Source organism: Callospermophilus lateralis, unplaced genomic scaffold (genome assembly GCF_048772815.1).
Source record: "Callospermophilus lateralis isolate mCalLat2 unplaced genomic scaffold, mCalLat2.hap1 Scaffold_296, whole genome shotgun sequence".
Taxonomy (NCBI): domain Eukaryota; kingdom Metazoa; phylum Chordata; class Mammalia; order Rodentia; family Sciuridae; genus Callospermophilus; species Callospermophilus lateralis.
In genome coordinates, this window is record NW_027513614.1 from 1,015,902 (window position 1) to 1,032,880 (window position 16,979).

The window sequence follows — 16,979 nt, forward strand, 5'->3', positions numbered from 1 at the left end:
GTCCCCTTTTCCAAATCTATAACATGACTACGATCCCATATATGACTAAGAATAAGAAAACCTTTGTAAGTACGTATTTCTAGCCTAGTATAAAAGTTAGAGTTTATTAATTTAACCTAAATATACTTAAAATGTCTAATAACTATCCAATGAGTAGTTTTCAAGTTGGAATACCTCCTTTTGCCTGTAAAATGAAATTATTTACCTCTTAAATTTAATAGCCAACTACAAATATATTACATTATTTATTTTTCACATATAAAACAGAAGAGAAAAGCCCTATAGTTGAGTAAACAGCCTTCTATAAGAATATCTGTTTCAATATATTAGAAAACTCTCAGATTATAATATAATCACCCTTGAATGCCTTTCAAACTTTTTTTTATAGGTAGTCTGATTTCAAATGAAAATCTGATACACAAATGTTATAAACACATTATAAAACTTTCAGAAGCAGTTAACTGAATATAATGGGTGGATTTATAAGCCAGTTTACAATTGAGAACAAAAAAGAAATCCATAACTTACATCTGTTGAAATTTGTAGCTCTTCTTTAGTATATTCACAAACTACCTTGATGAAATCTTTCAGAAAATATCCAAACATATGGTCAACCTATAGTGCAAAGGAGACAAATATAAAATAAATTCTGTACAAGGAATATAAATAAGAGATTCTCAGAAGTGGCAGGAAATATACACATAATAGATAGGTATATGGTATAACCAAGAAATAAAGTTGCTATAACAATTGCACTGAGATTATAATTCCAAATAAAAATTAAGTACAGAACTGTTAAAACAACATTTCCAACCACTGAAGTTCTTTTTTACATTTAGCTTAATTCTCAACACAGAGCATATGAAGTTAAGACTTCTGAAGTAAATAAAGGATCTGCATAGGAGATTATTGTATATTATATGGTTAAAACTATATAAATCAAAGCTGGTTATAAATGCAATTCCAAATAACCTCTAGCAAGAATTTACCTGTACATTTTGTAGCATTGCTCATAAACCAATATTTATGTCTTTCTTAACCAATACACAACAGTCATGAAAATTAATAAGTAAAAACAATACAAAATCTCTAAAATGTATTACCACTATAGCAAATGTATTGATAGTATATGCTTTCCTAGCTTTTTCCAAATCTACTTTTACAAGTACTTGGGGAGAAAATAAAATTACAATATAATGCATACTAAACCACATATCAAGCTTCAGTTTCACCCAAAATAAATCCTCTGCAGAAAAGAACCCCATTTATTTTCAGCACCAACAGCTAAATTATATGAAGTTACATAAAGTGTACAAAAGGTATATAAAGTTCCCCTTGAGAAAGACACTCTTATTACTAACTACTGACTAAAAGGAACAGAAGATTCTTGCCAATAATTAAAGGAAACTGATAGGCAAATCAAACGCCCAAAAAAGAAAATTAAAAAAGGCATCTTATCACTAACTCTAAAATATCCCCATTCATGAATGTTCTTGTTATATCTAGAAACCATCTGAGAGCCAGTATTAGTGGTAGAATACTGCCATGAAGATTAGATAAGACGGAGCAATTAAAAGCTTCATCACTGGCAGATAAAGTCTGAGACTCTAGAAAATCAACAACATTGCAGAATGAAAACTAAAAACTCAAAAGGAGAATCATTTTGAAAACTAAAGAGTTTTTAATTTCCTAAGTATAACATTCATGACATGAGAGGCGAGTCTGAGGGGAAATACACTTTTCCCTTCTGATGAAAATTCTATTAAGGTTAAATTTGGAAAAGGAAAAAAAAACCAGAGATGTATGGAGAAAGGAATCACATTTATCTCTTCTTAATCTGTCAATTGAGACCATAGATTATATAAAGCTCCATAATTACACACTGGGTGGTATCCCATTTCTTGTGATATGAAAAAAAAAATGATGCAGAATCACGGAGGCTCATGACTGGAAATAATTTTTATACCTAATTTTGCTTCCATACATCATCCCTGCCGAGGTGCTGCTGATTTGATTTGTGGGTGGGGAGCAAAGAACTGCCACAAGAGAACAAATTCTGCATAAGCTACTATCAGAACAAATGTACTTAAGTGCCACTGCCCTGAAAGGAAATATTCAAAAGGAAGATGGATTAGACAGGGGTCCTTTCCTAACTGAGTTTTTCACTTTATAGGGAGCTAAGATAAAACACAACCTGACTGAAGGCAAAGAAGACAAATGAATGCCACAGGAGCAATGCAAACAAAGTGCCACCCAAACACTCATCAGTCAGCAAAGATCCTTTCTGGTCAGGTGCTGAAAGCAGGGCTCCTCAGGAAGACAGGATGAGTGCTGCCACCCAGAATGGCAAGAGTCCTAGGGATGAACATAGTTAACAGGCTACAATGTGACAGGAGAAAATGTAAATCAAGCCCATTTATCCAAAAGTTCAAAGAAGGGGAGAAAGACGACTATTGTATGAAAAATGCCACTTAGGTACATGGAAAAACAGTTCCAAGTTTACAGATTATGAATCCTATTTGGTATACTTGAAAGAAACAATAGATGGTTCTTTATATGGAGTACTACAACTGGGACTCTGTCTAAATATAAAGTTTGTACCTAAAGGCACCAAGTTTCAAGATCATCCCCTAAGAATCAGAAATGGCAACAAAATGAAACTAGTTTTCCCATAGGGATTACTCTTATTTTCTGCTGTGTGGTATTTTATTTAGGGTGAGAACTTTCAGGGATGCAACCCGGAATATCTCTAAACTGGAACATTCCTACAGTCATCAAAGACCCTTGCTACTATTTTAAGTAAACAATCCACATATCACATTTAAATGAAAAGGACAATACTCATAAGTCTCTCAATGAGGTCACTCCTAGTGAATCTCCCCATTTAAAATATCAAAGCATGATATAAACAATGTCATGTCTTTCATCAGAAGATCCATACAACTGGCTAGAAGTAGAACCCCTGGGGGAACCTTCAGGCATAGATTATAGGAAAAGCAGGAAATGGATGACCCAGAAGTTGCAAAAAAGAAAAAAAAGCACATAATGAACATAATATTCTGCTTTTTTAGAGTAAAAACAGCACAAATGATTAGGTAAAATACACAAAAAATCAACTTTAAATATTCATGCCTGAGTTACTATCTTAGACTTAATTTACAGGATTAACTCTAATGTTCTTGAATCCTTCCCTTTTGAAGCAGCAAAGCTAAGAATTGTCAGGTTTTCACCATGACAACCTTTATGATGTGTAGAGCCTTCTGGAACTTGATGTGAGGGGTAGCAACCACAACCAGTTCAGTTCTGTTTCAGAAAGTCTACTGACTTTCTATGCTGTGCCAGGCCTAAGGCATGTTAGGAGCACAGGGCCTGGCAAAGAGGATAGGTTAACTCTACAAAGACCCCAAGAAATCAGTCATTTAAATCTACACTGCTGAAAAACCCATCAAAAGTAAGAATATAACACCTGTCAAACTTTTACTTACACTTCTGGCCCAAAGTTCTGGTGATACCTCTGCCAGTTTATAGTAGACATATACAGGGTCACCTTTTTTAAAATTCACAAAACGACAATCTGGGCCTCTGAAATCTTCAAGAGCTTCACCTCGGTACATTAACACTGTATATGAACATTGAAAAAAGAAAAACAAACATTAGAATTTGATTTTTCACAATCCACATTGACCCATCAGGAAATATGAATCCCACTATGAACAAAAATCAAGTTTTTCCAGTACTCTCTGGAATCACTTTTAATTCACCTGCTCAAAGTATCTAAAATTCTTTGAGATTTTATTGCTATAAAATACAATATTCCCTGCAATTAGACAAGGGAAAAGGAAACTTCTCTATTTTTCTTTGTGCTGAGAAATAAAAAGCAATGTGGCTACCACCAATCATGGCTGGTTACAGTGAAACTCTTGGTTCTTGCAGGCCTCAATTTTTTTCTTTTTCATAATCATAAAAAGCTTCATTTTGCAAATATGTAAATCCAAGTGTAGACACGGACAGGCTTAAGTATGGCTTCATGCAGAGGTAATAGGGAGGGAAGAGGGAAGAATATCCAGGAACCCCCAAGGGGTTAATTAACTTGAACTAACCGCTAAAACACATTACCTTTAAGTGGCTGCAAGTGCTACCATGCAGCCATAAACACTGTCAATTTCATTTGCAGCAGAGTTGCTGTCTCTGTGTTCAGGATCTGGGTAAATTACCAGGAAATGTATTTTCTCTGAGCAAATATTGTTGACTATATCCAACATTAAGATTGTTTCAAAACATCCTCATTCGTATTTTTTTTTAATAAACAAAATCAAAAGTGGGTATCCTATCTGACAAGGAACAAGTTTAACCATGAGAAAAGGTCAGGCAATACCTTCATGCGTAAAATGCAGGACTAGAATCACAATTGATCTAGAAACTGGTAGAAGCAACATTTTTCTTTTGGTTGACCAAATACACAGTTTCTGATTTAAGATGAAATGGACAATAGATGTATGTAAAAAGCACAAAGAAGAAATGGAAATAACACTTTTTCTAAAGGCCAATTAGCAGTAAAATACACAAGAATGTGTGTTTTATAAAAATATATGTCTGAGGAACAAACACAGATTTGGAGAGGGTAACTTGTTATTTTGAAGCTAAAATAGGACTATTTTCAAAACTGTCAGCATCCTAATTCATATATAATTAAGAGGCCAAGTTGAAGGTGAGAGACACTTTAAGGTGGGGAATTCTCATCACAAGTGGAAATGGCAATGTTTCTCTTGTTCCCCCTTAGGTCATAGAGGATTTACAAATCAGTAATATATTAGGTGACAACATAATGCATACTATGGAGCACCTATTTAGTTATTTTTATTGGAGCACTTATTTAGAAGGCGCACAAGGACACCTGACATACACACCTCACTACTTCCTACAACACAACACAGACCCACCTGTTGTGTTTGGTCACATCTGTTTGGACACAGGCCATTTCTCAAGTTATGTTACCCCACTGAACCTTACCAACACCATGTCTTAGTACCGAAGAAGCATCAGTGATGAGATTGTCCAGGTAGCCCACGTAGGATAGCGCTTGATAGCCAAGAATAGCAAACATTCTACCATGCTGGAAGCCTGATTTTGTTCACCCAAAACTGAAAGGAAATATCATGGCAGCTGCTTTGCTTTTCTGAGTGTTTATTTACCCCAGCCTTAGGGTTACCTCTAGGAACTGCTTAACATATATTGGAGACATCCTTTTTCTTTATTGGAGTGGAACAAACAATTCAAATTATAAAATTTGTTTTTGGTAACACCAATTTAGGCATAAAGAGCTCAATGGTAAACTTCTTGGCCTTTTAGCATGAATATTTTAAAATATGTACTGCTTACAATTTATGGACAACACGGTCATCAAGTTACAAGGTTACTAGAAACCAAGCGGGAGGCCATAAGAAGTATTCTGGGCCAGTAAATATATAGAGGAAAGAGGTTCCAACAACACTAGCGACTGAGTCTAAAACTGAATTGGCTTATAAAAATCTTGGAGTATTTATTATTGTTATTGCAACAAACCTCTTCATCTGAATCTGAATGGCTACATCCTCCCCACCACCCACCTCCAATCCAGGACTGGGAAGCAATTCTGTCCGCTTCCTGCACACAGAAGAGGCTGCAGTTCCCAGGTGGCCAGTGCAGATCCTTGGCCTCTTTCAAAAGCAAAAGATTACTGGCCCACCTGCTACCCTACCTCAAATATGAAGGGAGGCTTCTATGCACAGAAATGACAGGATTGAAGCAGAGTCAGGGCCGAGACCTCGGAACACAATGCATGCCTGGACTCAGTGCTCTTCCCAAGCCTAAACTCTAGTCCCTGTTAAAAGGCAAAACCAGCCCAATCCCCAGTGCAGCAAAAGGACAAAGGGCCAGTGAGCCTTTCCCAAGGAGCCCCACCATCAACCTGCCGCTGGGATTAGGGCCACCGAGCCCTGGAGAGCATCTGCCCTGATACTGCACCAGCCCAGGTCCCTGTGGCGGGGGCAGAATAGCGCTCTGCTACAGCGTGGGGAGCCCCGGGCACGTGGCGCGCAACCCCATCACCCACTGAGATCCTAGGCAAATCCTGGAAGGGAATAAACTGAGAGCTGTCCCTGGGGAATCCTGTTTCCCAACCCCCGCCTCAGTCAGTAGAGAAAAATATAACGCTGGCAACAAGTGGGAGTCGAAGCCCCCCGCAACCCGAGCGGGCTGGCCGGGGTGCCGGCAGAGCCGGAGGGGACACACTCAGGGTCCCGAGGCTCTTGTCACTCCTGTGCCCCACCCATCGTCCTGCAACCCCCTAGCCCAGCCCGCGGGGCTGGGGACTGGGGGGGATCGGAGCCCCATGCAGCCCTGAAGAGCCACCGCGGAGACCCCGGGCCGCCCGCCCGCCTGCGCACTCACTGCTGCATTCGTCGTCTGCACAGAATTTGTGCTTCCAGAAGCGCCGGCCGGTGCTCGGGTCCAGTTGGCCCAGCACTCGCCAGGTCGGACTGAGCACGAACAGCCAGAAGAGCAGCCCCGGTGCTGCAGCCATGTTGTGGTCACATCGGGGAGCCGGTGACGCTGTGGAGTAGGCTGCTGCGGGCGTCGGGGCTCAGGGGGCGGGTGGGTAGCCAGGCGCGGAGGGGCGGTGCCCGGGAAGGCCTCAGCCTTTCCCGGTTGACACGTCAGCAGGGATATATGGGGGTCGATGCACTGGCTCTACTGGGGAACGCACGGAGCCAGAGCTCCCCGTCCTTCTCTAGTGGAGACCTTCTCCTCAACTGAAGACCTTCTCCTCTAGTCGCTGCCGTGGCAACTAGGACTCTCTCTCGTCCAATCACCTGCCTTTGCTTCTGAGCCCTCAGAAGCCACCCTCTGCGTGATTCCATTTGTCACCCACCCATCCCCCGCCACTCCGCCAACTGGTCCTTTCTGGCTTTCCTCAACGTCTCATTTCTGGTCCATCCTGAACTAGCCTACTCCACTACTCCACTTCACCATCACTCCCATCCCCCATTCCAGGTCTGGTACCTCCTTTTCTGAACTACCAAATCCCACCCATGACTTGTGAGAGCTAGTCTATGGTTCCAAGCTCCCTCCCCTTCAAACTCCTAGAGGTTCCTTGAAGCCCCACCCCAAGATCCCTCTGATTAGGAAAGGGGAAAGTGGGAAAGTGAATGGAACTGTGAGTGAGGGTGTAAACTGGAGACTATGGCCTGCTTTTTTTAAGGCGGGGACAAGTGAGGGCAGAGAGATGGACAGTAGTCTTCGGGCTAAGATCTTGAGATTCTTATCTTTATCCATAAGGGAAGAAATCATTTAATTCAACAGCATATTTTTAACTTTCATTTTGTGCTACCATTCTTGCCAGATGCTGGACAAAGCCCTAGCATGGTGTGGATGAAAATCAAAAGACAAGATATCTGGTCCTGGTCCGAAAAAGTCCACAACTTAGTGGGAACCAACTGTCAAAACCGAGTGTCAGAGAAGAAAGCTATTAGCTAACATTTCTTGAACACTTTCTTTATCTCCAGTTGTTATTCTGAAGGTTTTATACATATCAATTCATTTAATCTTCATAACAATAGTACCTTACAGTAGTAGTAGGTCCTATTCCAATCCTTATTTTAGAGTAAATTGAGGCAGTCACACATCCAGTGAGTAATGGAGCTAAGTTTCAAACCCAAGGAGTAGACTCCTTTTCATCACAACCCATCAACTAACAAGCAAATGTTGTACTTTCTGACAAGAGGAGCAAAATCTGATTTAAATCATAATATAGCTGAATTACTGATATGTACAGTTAAGGGGGGGGAAGCACAAGCTAGCCAGCCCAAGGAAGAGTGTCTGCAATACATCCTTGGTGGAGCCATTCTCATTTGTCTGTGACCAAGGGCTTGTTACTATAGTCTCTGCTAAAGTTATTCATCAACCTGCAACAATGAACCCATCAGTTGTTTCCCCAAATTAACTGAATCTTTAAAACTTAGAGAAAAGAATGTAGTCCACCATGTTCATAATGTTAAATAAAGAAAACAATGGAAAAAAGGTGTGCACAAACATTTGTGTACAGGGGCCATGAGAAGTCCCCGTTGGTCCAGTGTACTTCTGTGCTTTCTGGAGAACCAGTGGATCATAGAGAGGAACTGAGTTATTCTTCATTTCTTTTCTACCATGTATTTATTATGTTATAAAATGTATCTAGTAGGCATCTCTAACAACATGTTGAAAACTGAACTCATTTTACTCTCAAAATCTGCTCCTTTCAGTCTTCCCTATCTCAGAAATAAGAATGACAATTTAATTCCCATTATCCAGGTGCTCAAAGCCCAAAACTTACAAACCATCTTTGATCTCTTTTCTCTCACATTCCAACTCCAGTCCATTAGACAATATTATGTCTTTATTTTTATAATTTTATTGAGATATAGTTGACCTACAATAAATTGTAAATATTTAAGGTGTACAATTTGATAAGTTTTGACATGAATATACCCATGAGACTATCACCAAAATCAAAAGAGTCTTTCATCCCTCTTTGTAATCCCTCCCCTCTCCTTTTATGGCTGTCTCCAAACATCTCCTGTCATTATAGATTGTTTTGCATTTTCTAGAATTTGATATAAATTATACAGCATTTTATTTATTTGTTTTTCTGACTTCCTTCTTTCCAAGTAAGCATTTGAAACAGGCCCAGAATCTGACCACTCCTCTGCATCTGCTAAGCCAATATACAGGCCAAACCCACATCATAAGTTACCTGAATGATTTGCATAGCCTTCTTCTGTCCTTGCTTCTGCCCTCATTTTCCCCCAATATCTATTGTCCTGATGGCAACTAGAGTGATATTTTTAAATATAAATTTGATTGTCTCTCTCTCTTCAAAATCTTCCTGTAGCTTCCCATTTCCAAATAAAAGGCAATGAGTTTAGCCAGGCCTGGTCGTACTCATCTGTAATCCCAGAAGCTCAGGAGGCTGTCAGGAGGATCCTGAGTTCAAAGCCAGCCTCAGAAATGTAGTGATTCCCTAAGCAACTCAGTGAGACCCTATCTCTAAATAAAATATTTTAAAAAGGACTGTGGGTGTTGCTCAGTGTTTAAGTGCCTCTGGGGGTTCAATCTCTGGTATCAGGAAAAAAAAAGGAAAAAAAAGCCATGACTTTATTATGGACTGCCCTGCCTTATTATGGACTGCTCTTAATCAATGTGACTCCCCTCATCCTTTTCTCCCCATTTCCTAACATTCTTCTCTTGCTCTGTTCCATTTAAATACACCAAGCCCACCCCTGCTTCAGAGCATTTACACTTGCAACTTTGCCTTAACCTTAACTCCCCAAATCATCTGACTAGCTAACTACCCCCTCACTTTATCATGTCTTTGTAACAGTGGCATTTCATGTGATAAAGGCCTTCCCTGGCCACCCTACACAAAATAGAGCCTCTTGCCATGACTATCAAGCCCATCACCCTTCTTTCTCTTCAGACTTGCCTTACCACTTTAGACTTCTCTTACTACTTGCCTTACATTTGTTTATCTACTTGACTGCTCCAACCCAACCTCAAACACAATTTCCAACACGAGCAGGAAATTAGTTGTTTTGTTCACTACTGTTAAATCAGTGACTAGGGAAATGCCTAGAATGTATGAGAGAGTTAACAAATGATTTGTTGGATAAACTCATGGTTCCAATGATATTATAAATATACTACACTATTAACCTAAACACATATATTAACTATTAAGCCCCCATATATAAATAGTAATGAGAGGACATAAGCTATGGGAACAAGGCATTTAAGGTCCACCTCTCAGCAGCATGCATCCTCAACTCCAGGAATGTACCCCTGAATGTTTGTGTTGAATAAAAACATAGTTGTTGTGGAGAATAGTTGTTTGGTTACATGATACTGGAATATTTAAGCAGATCTTTAAAAACTAGTTTTAATTTTTTCTTATTTTTCTTATTATAGAATATGGTATGTTGTAGAATTTTTCTTATTATAAAATGGAGATTAATGATAATTCATTGGTGGAAAAATCGAAATAGCAAAATGATCTAATTGCATATTCTTGATATTTACTTTGACTCATAATCAGATATAATTTTATGTGCATAGTTAGTGCTTCCAGTTACTGAATAACTAGCTGCTTAGTTTGTAGAGTTTTCAATATTTTGATTTATCAGTATCATTTTTTAAACTTATTGCTTTAAAGACATATTAACTAGTCTGGTGGATAATGAGAAGAAAATTTCTCAACTGGCCACAATAAGGTAGTGGTAGTTCTTTCTACCAGGATACATACAATTAGTGGATGAATCAGCATTCACTTTTACTCATAGCATTTAAATATGTGGCATTGATGTTTAATATAAGGTTATGTTAAAAACCTTCAGAAAAGTAACAGAATAGAATGTGGTGGTGATTCTTGGCATGGAGATAAATAATCTCAAGTGCATTATTCTTTAATACCTCAAAGGGAATTCTTACGGGGTAAGGGTTGAGTAATTGTTAAAGGTAAATGTATCCAGTTTGGGTGGAGGGGACATAAAATTGTAAGTATAAAGGGTTCCTAATGTCAGAGTACAATCTAAATGAGACAAGAAAAACATATCTGAAACAATTAATTGGCAGCATAATAACATATACCATTGGAAACTTGTGAAGGCACTTGCCTAGGAGCATTCAGAAGGCCTAACATTGCCGTTACCATCTATTGTAAATGATGTGCCAGAGAATAGTGTTAAACATTATGGAGGACTAAATCTCTCCAAGAGGGGCAACAGATTTACCCTCGCATATGAAACATTGGAAAAAAGTGGACAAAATACAAACAACAACAGTTCTCAGATATTAGATAATAAGCAGCATAAGAGTGACCTCTAAGATAAAGTTAAGCATGAGAGATGAGTGCTAGGATTATCCCAATTTACTCCCTGGAAAGAATTTTTCAGGCCACATTCAGAGAAGGGAAACTCAAATAGAAAATCTCGTGAGTTGAAGAGATGGATTTTAAAGTCTGAAGAGACCGATGCAGCTAGAAGTCACAGATCAGAGTAAAGGAGAGAGTAGAGAACTGCAGAGGGAAAGAGAGTGTGTACATGTACTAGCTCTCTAGACATCTATGGAGAGTTCCCCTGAAGTCTGTGGCTAAGCAACAATGGGCACACATGTAAGGCCAGAGAAAGAATCTTCAGAAAGGAACAGGATGGAAGGTGGTGCTGATTGTTGGCATGGAGATCAATTTATGTAATCACCAGCTGGAATGGAAAATCTATAATAAAAGGGCATCAAGTAACACAGTCAGTAAAAGGCAAAAATTAGCCCAAAATTGAAGGTAATTCCTGTCTAGCAGAATCTTAAAAAGATAAAAATGTTTCCAAGATAGTTCAGAAAAAAGCTGTACACAGCTCAAGAATATTTAAAAGAATACAAAATATGTTTCCAAGATAGTTCAGCAAAAAGCTGTACACAGCTCAAGAATATTTAAAAGAATACAAAATATCCAATACTCAACAAGGTAAATTCACAATGTTTGGAATCCAATAAAAATGTATGAGGCATGCAAAGAGGTAGGAAAATATAACCCATGTTGAAAAGAAAATTAATAGAAATAATCATTAATTACACTGTGATAGAGTTATTATACAAGGACATTAATACAGTTGTATACCATATGTTCAAGATGCTATGGAAAAGCATAAGCATGTAAAGGAGAAAAAAGAAGATATAAAAGTGATCTAATTCAAACTCAGATAAAACAATGGCTAAGGTGAAAATTACACTGAATGAGATTAACAGCAAATTCTACATTGAAGAAGTCAATATCAGCAAACTGAATATGCAGTGATAAAGACTCCCCAAAATGAAACACAGCTTCAACCAGTCCAATATATGTGTTATGGTAGTTCCTAAAAGAGGTGAGAAAAACACATTTGAAGAAATAATAAATAAAAATGTTCCATATCTGTGAACACTCAGATTCAAAAAGCTCAATGAACAAGAAAAATGATAAAGATGACACAAATATACACTAAATGCTTAAAACCAGTGCTAAGAAAAAAATTGAAAAGCATCTACAGAAAACAGATACCATTATGTACAAAGGAGTGAGAGTAAAATCTCAAAATTCATTCAAGAACCATGCAAACCAGAAAACAGTACATCAATATTTTCAAGTGCTGAAAGAAAAAAACACTGACATCCTAGAATTGCATTCCAAATGAAAATATATTTCAAAATGATGTAGTCTTTAATGCAAAAGAATTAAGTTGAACCCTACCCCACATAAAAATTACCTCAAAATGGACCACAGACATAAATGTAAGAACTCAAAATGGACAACACATATATATGTAAGAACCAAAACCAAATGTAAGAAAGCATAAGTAAATCTTGGAGTAGACAATGACTTCGTAGTTAAGACACCAAAGGCCCAAGCAACAAAAGAAAAAATAATAAAGTAATAAACTTCATCAAATTTAAAACTTTTAAAGGCTACCATCGAAGAAAGTGAAAATACAATCATAGAAGAAAATATTTACAATTCATGTAGTTAGAATATAACTACCTAGAATATATAAGCAATTCTTATTGCTCAATATGAAAAGACAAATGGCAAGAAATTAGAATAGACATTTCTCCCAAGAAAATAAGCAAAAGCCAATAAGCAAATGAAACGATACCCAGCACCATTAGGGAAATGTACAACCTCAGTGAGATACTACTTCACATCTATTAAGATGGTTATAATCAAAAAGGTAATTAATAAGTTGGCAAGGATGTGGATCAATGGGAGCCCTCACACACTACTGGTAGGGATAGACTACAGACCTAAATGTAGCAGCTAAACCTCTACAACTTCTGGAAGAAAATATAAAAAGCTGCTTGGCAGAGACTCTCTCAGCCTCATGCTCTTTTTTTTCTCTCTCTCAGAAATAGATCAGACTTAAAAACTTTGTCTCATGCTGGGCGTGGTGGTACATACCTGTAATACCAGTGGCTCAAGAGGCTGAGGCAGGGGGATTGCAAATTCAAAGCCAGCCTCAGCAAAAGTGAGGCACTAAGCAACTCAGTGAGACCCTGTCTCTAAATAAAATACAAAATAGGACTGGGGATGTGGCTCAGTGGTGGTATGCCCCTGAGTTCAATCCCCAGTACTAAAAACAACAACAACAACAAACTTTGTCTATTCTATATTCATTGTTATGGAAATGCAAAGGTAAGCTGACAGACTAGGACAAAGTATTGGCAAAACATATATCTCTCAAGAGAATGATATCTAAGATACACAAATGATTCTTGCAACTTACTAATAAGAAAAATGACCCAATTTGAAAGGATGGGCAGAAGATTTTTTTCTTCACCAAAGTAGATACAAATATGGTGAATGTGCACATGAAAGGATATCCAACATAATTTGAAATGTAAATCAAAACTGCAGTGTTATTACACATACAGTAGGATGGACAAAATTTAAGACTGATCATAACAAATGTTGACAAAGATGAAGACTATGGTATCTCTCTTAGAACTGCAGACTATAACATGTAGTACAAACAATGGCACAAACTGTTAGAAAACTGTTTGGCAGTTGCTTTAAAAATTAAATCACATCTGTCGAGATATTTACTCCAGAGAAATAAAAGCATACATCCACACTGAGACTTGTGCACAACTATTCATGGTGGTTTTATTTGTAATAGTCAAAAAATCCCCAATGTTGGACTGTGGGAACACGTCATGCCTCAGAACCCTTATACTCATATTAACCATATAGTAGACATTTGATTACTAACTATTCCATGGATGTAGAGATTGAATTTTTTTACTGTTAATAGAACTTTTCTTTTATTAAATATAACAGCCAACAGAAAATCACATATAGCACAATGAATTATCACAATGTAAACATATCCACTAAACCCTAACCCAGGTCAAGAAATTGGACATCAAATGCACCTTCATGAGCCCTCTCTCATTGCTCCCCTAATTATTCCCTCCTCTCCCCCAGAGTTAGGCACTATTTTAACTTCTAATAACAAGGATTAGTTTTGCCTGTTTTGTTACTTTATTCAGTGTAATCATACACATGTGTTCTTTGGTGTGTGGCTTTTTTAGCTCCATATGTATTTTTATAAGATTTATCCAAGTTGTTGAATGTGAATGTACTTCTTATTTTCATTGCTTAATAATTTTCCACTGTATAAATATAACCTGGTTTCCTTAAAAAAATCCCCAATGTATATCAATAGGAAAATAGATAATAAATTTTGGAAACATACTTAGCAAGAATAAAGAACTATTGATAATAGCAAAAACAGGGAGATTCTGAATGAAATAAACTAGACAAAAAGTAATATGCATTGAAAAATTTGTTTTTTTTTTGTACTCCCTAGTACAAATATCCAAGGGTGCTCTACTGCTGAGCTACATCCCCAGCCCTTTTTTTATTTTATTTATTCATTTATTATTATTATTATTATTATTACTATTATTATTTTTTGCTATCAGAGATGGAACTCTTGGGAACTCAACCACTGAGCCACATCCCCAGCCCTCTTTTGTATTTTATTTAGAGATAGGTCCCACTAAGTTACTCAGGGCCTCCTTAAGTTGCTAAGGTTGGCTTTGAACTCCTAATTCTCCTGTTTCACCATTCTGAGCCACTGGGATTACAGGTGTGTGCCACCATGCCCAGTTTAGTTTTTATTTTGAAACAGAGTCTGGCTCAGTTCCCCAAGTTTACCTCAAACTTGCGATCCTCCAGCCTCAGCCTCCTAAATATCTGGGATTACAGACTCTGCCACCACCTCCCAGCAGATTCAGTTATATTTAAAGGTAGAAAGTTATAAACCAGGTGAATCCTAGTAAAGGTCTTAGTAAAAAATTAATAAAAATAAGAGCACTATGCTTGGTCACAATATGGTAAGTCAGAAAATGACAACAAATATCCATTTTCTTTCAGGTTGACCAGAACAATATCATTTCTCAATGGATTTCAAAGGGTCTCCTTCCTTCTTTCCTTGCCCTCCCTCCCTCCCTCCCTCCCTTCCTTCCTGAGTTTTGGTGTGTGTGTGTGTGTGTGTGTGTGTGTGTGTGTGTGTGTGTGTGTACATCATCTTCTGTGCCAGTGTAAGAGGTTTAGGCAATGGATCAACCTTTACACCTGTGCCTAAGGACCCCAATCTTGGATCTATCTCCAAGGGTGGAGGTGACTCTAGATCCTCATTATAATCTCAAGAGTGGGAACTCCTAAAAAATAAACAGGTCTTTCTTGGTAACACCAGTTTCCTCTTTGGTAAGAGTTAGTGTAGTGGGAGGGTGGCAAGGGCCCTACCCTGCCACAAAATAAATGCTAAAATGTATTTTGGTACAAATTGTAAACACTAAAGAGTTAAAAGTAAGAGATGAGTCTTGGGATTTGAGTTAGACCTGGATAAGTACATAGGATTCAGATTCTAAAAAGAGAATAAAAGGCAAGTGAATTAAACAGCATAAGAAAGACTCAGCAGAAAGAAATATGTTTAAAGGACAGTAAAGACACCTCATTTTGCTAAGAGGAAAGGATTCTATAAAGGATGACATATTTGTGTGCTTAGGTCAGATTATGAAATTCCTTGAAAATCAAGCATAAGGATTTAGACTTAATAGAATAAAAATGCAGAAAATATTAGACTTTAAGTAAAGGGATCATATAACTTAAGTGGAATTTAAACAAGTATCTTGTCCTTAAATCCAGGGAAGATGGAGTTTTAGGCTGGGCATGACCAGTAGGGCTGAGGCATTCCCCACAATTAAAAAGTCATGTCGAAGTGTACTGAACTAATGGGAGTGAGTCATATACAAGGCAAGGTCTTCTGCCAGCATCTACTGTTTGTCTAGCCCTGACAAATATTATTCCACTTTCAACTGTACAAAGAAAGAAACTCAAACATCTGAAATTGCCACTAATATATGACATGTATATGAGTTCCTGTTTCTGGTTCTGCCTAATTTATCTTGGCATTCTTTTCATGGAGATCAAATATTTGGTGTGTTGAAATAAATGCAGAACAGATAATGGGGACATGTGGCCTATACATCTCAATTTCCACAGTGCACTGTTTGGCTTTTTTTTAATATTTATTTTTTCGTTTTCAGCAGACACAACATCTTTGTTTGTATGTGGTGCCGAGGATCGAACCCGGGCCGCACGCATGCCAGGCGAGCACGCTACCACTTGAGCCACATCCCCAGCCCTGCACTGTTTGGCTTGATCCATTTAGTTTTCAGAAATATAAATTACTTCCTTACCAGAACAATAGCAGAAGTAAGGAATATAGCCAAAAGGATTGTAGTAAGAGTCAGAAGTCTAATTGTGTGACTATAGGCAAATCATTAACTTTTCTGAGTCTCAGATATTTCATCTATACAAATATGGGTCAAAGTTAAAATTGTATAGTTCATTTTTTAAGAAGAAAATGAGATAATATATGAAAGATTGCCCATTTATGTGGTTTAAATAATTAAACAGCAAAATCCTGGCTGTTACAGCCAATACAGACAATTGACGAAGCAACAAAAGTCTTGGCAATAAATGCTTTCATCACTAAGGAGCCATTTTTAGATAGTGCCTACTCTGAAAACTGTTCTCTTCTCACTGAAACAAAGTAAGGCTGATAACATCCTCCCAAAGTGTGCTTGGAAGATCACAAGCACCTCTTGGAGGAGCCAGGGAGAGTGGAGGAGAAAATATGTTCTTTGGGATAACATATAGTCTACCAGAGCATACATTGAAGCAAAGCAAGCCCTCCTGAATCTTCAGCATTTTAACTGATGCATGCAGTACAAAATTATAAACAGGATCATAAACACTATTATGAAGACTACACTCAGTGGGGGACACTGATCAAACATATATGGGAAAGTAAGTTCTCTGCAATTAGTATGAAAGCTCAGTCTTACACAAATCCACATGAAATTTGAAA

The 16,979-nt window shown here is 37.8% G+C and overlaps 1 protein-coding gene across 1 annotated transcript in view; it reads right to left on the minus strand.

The window, feature by feature from the left end:
• Nucleotides 1-6,562, minus strand: part of LOC143387975 (transport and Golgi organization protein 1 homolog) — a 39,391-nt gene extending 32,829 nt beyond the window's left edge. Inside the window, exons 1-3 of the mRNA XM_076842036.2 lie at nt 6,430-6,562; nt 3,486-3,619; nt 529-615 (exon numbers count right to left, since the gene is read on the minus strand). Coding sequence (XP_076698151.2) covers nt 529-615; nt 3,486-3,619; nt 6,430-6,562 — 354 coding nt within the window. The remainder of the gene's footprint in view (nt 1-528; nt 616-3,485; nt 3,620-6,429) is intronic.
• Between the last annotated feature and the right edge of the window lie 10,417 nt (nt 6,563-16,979).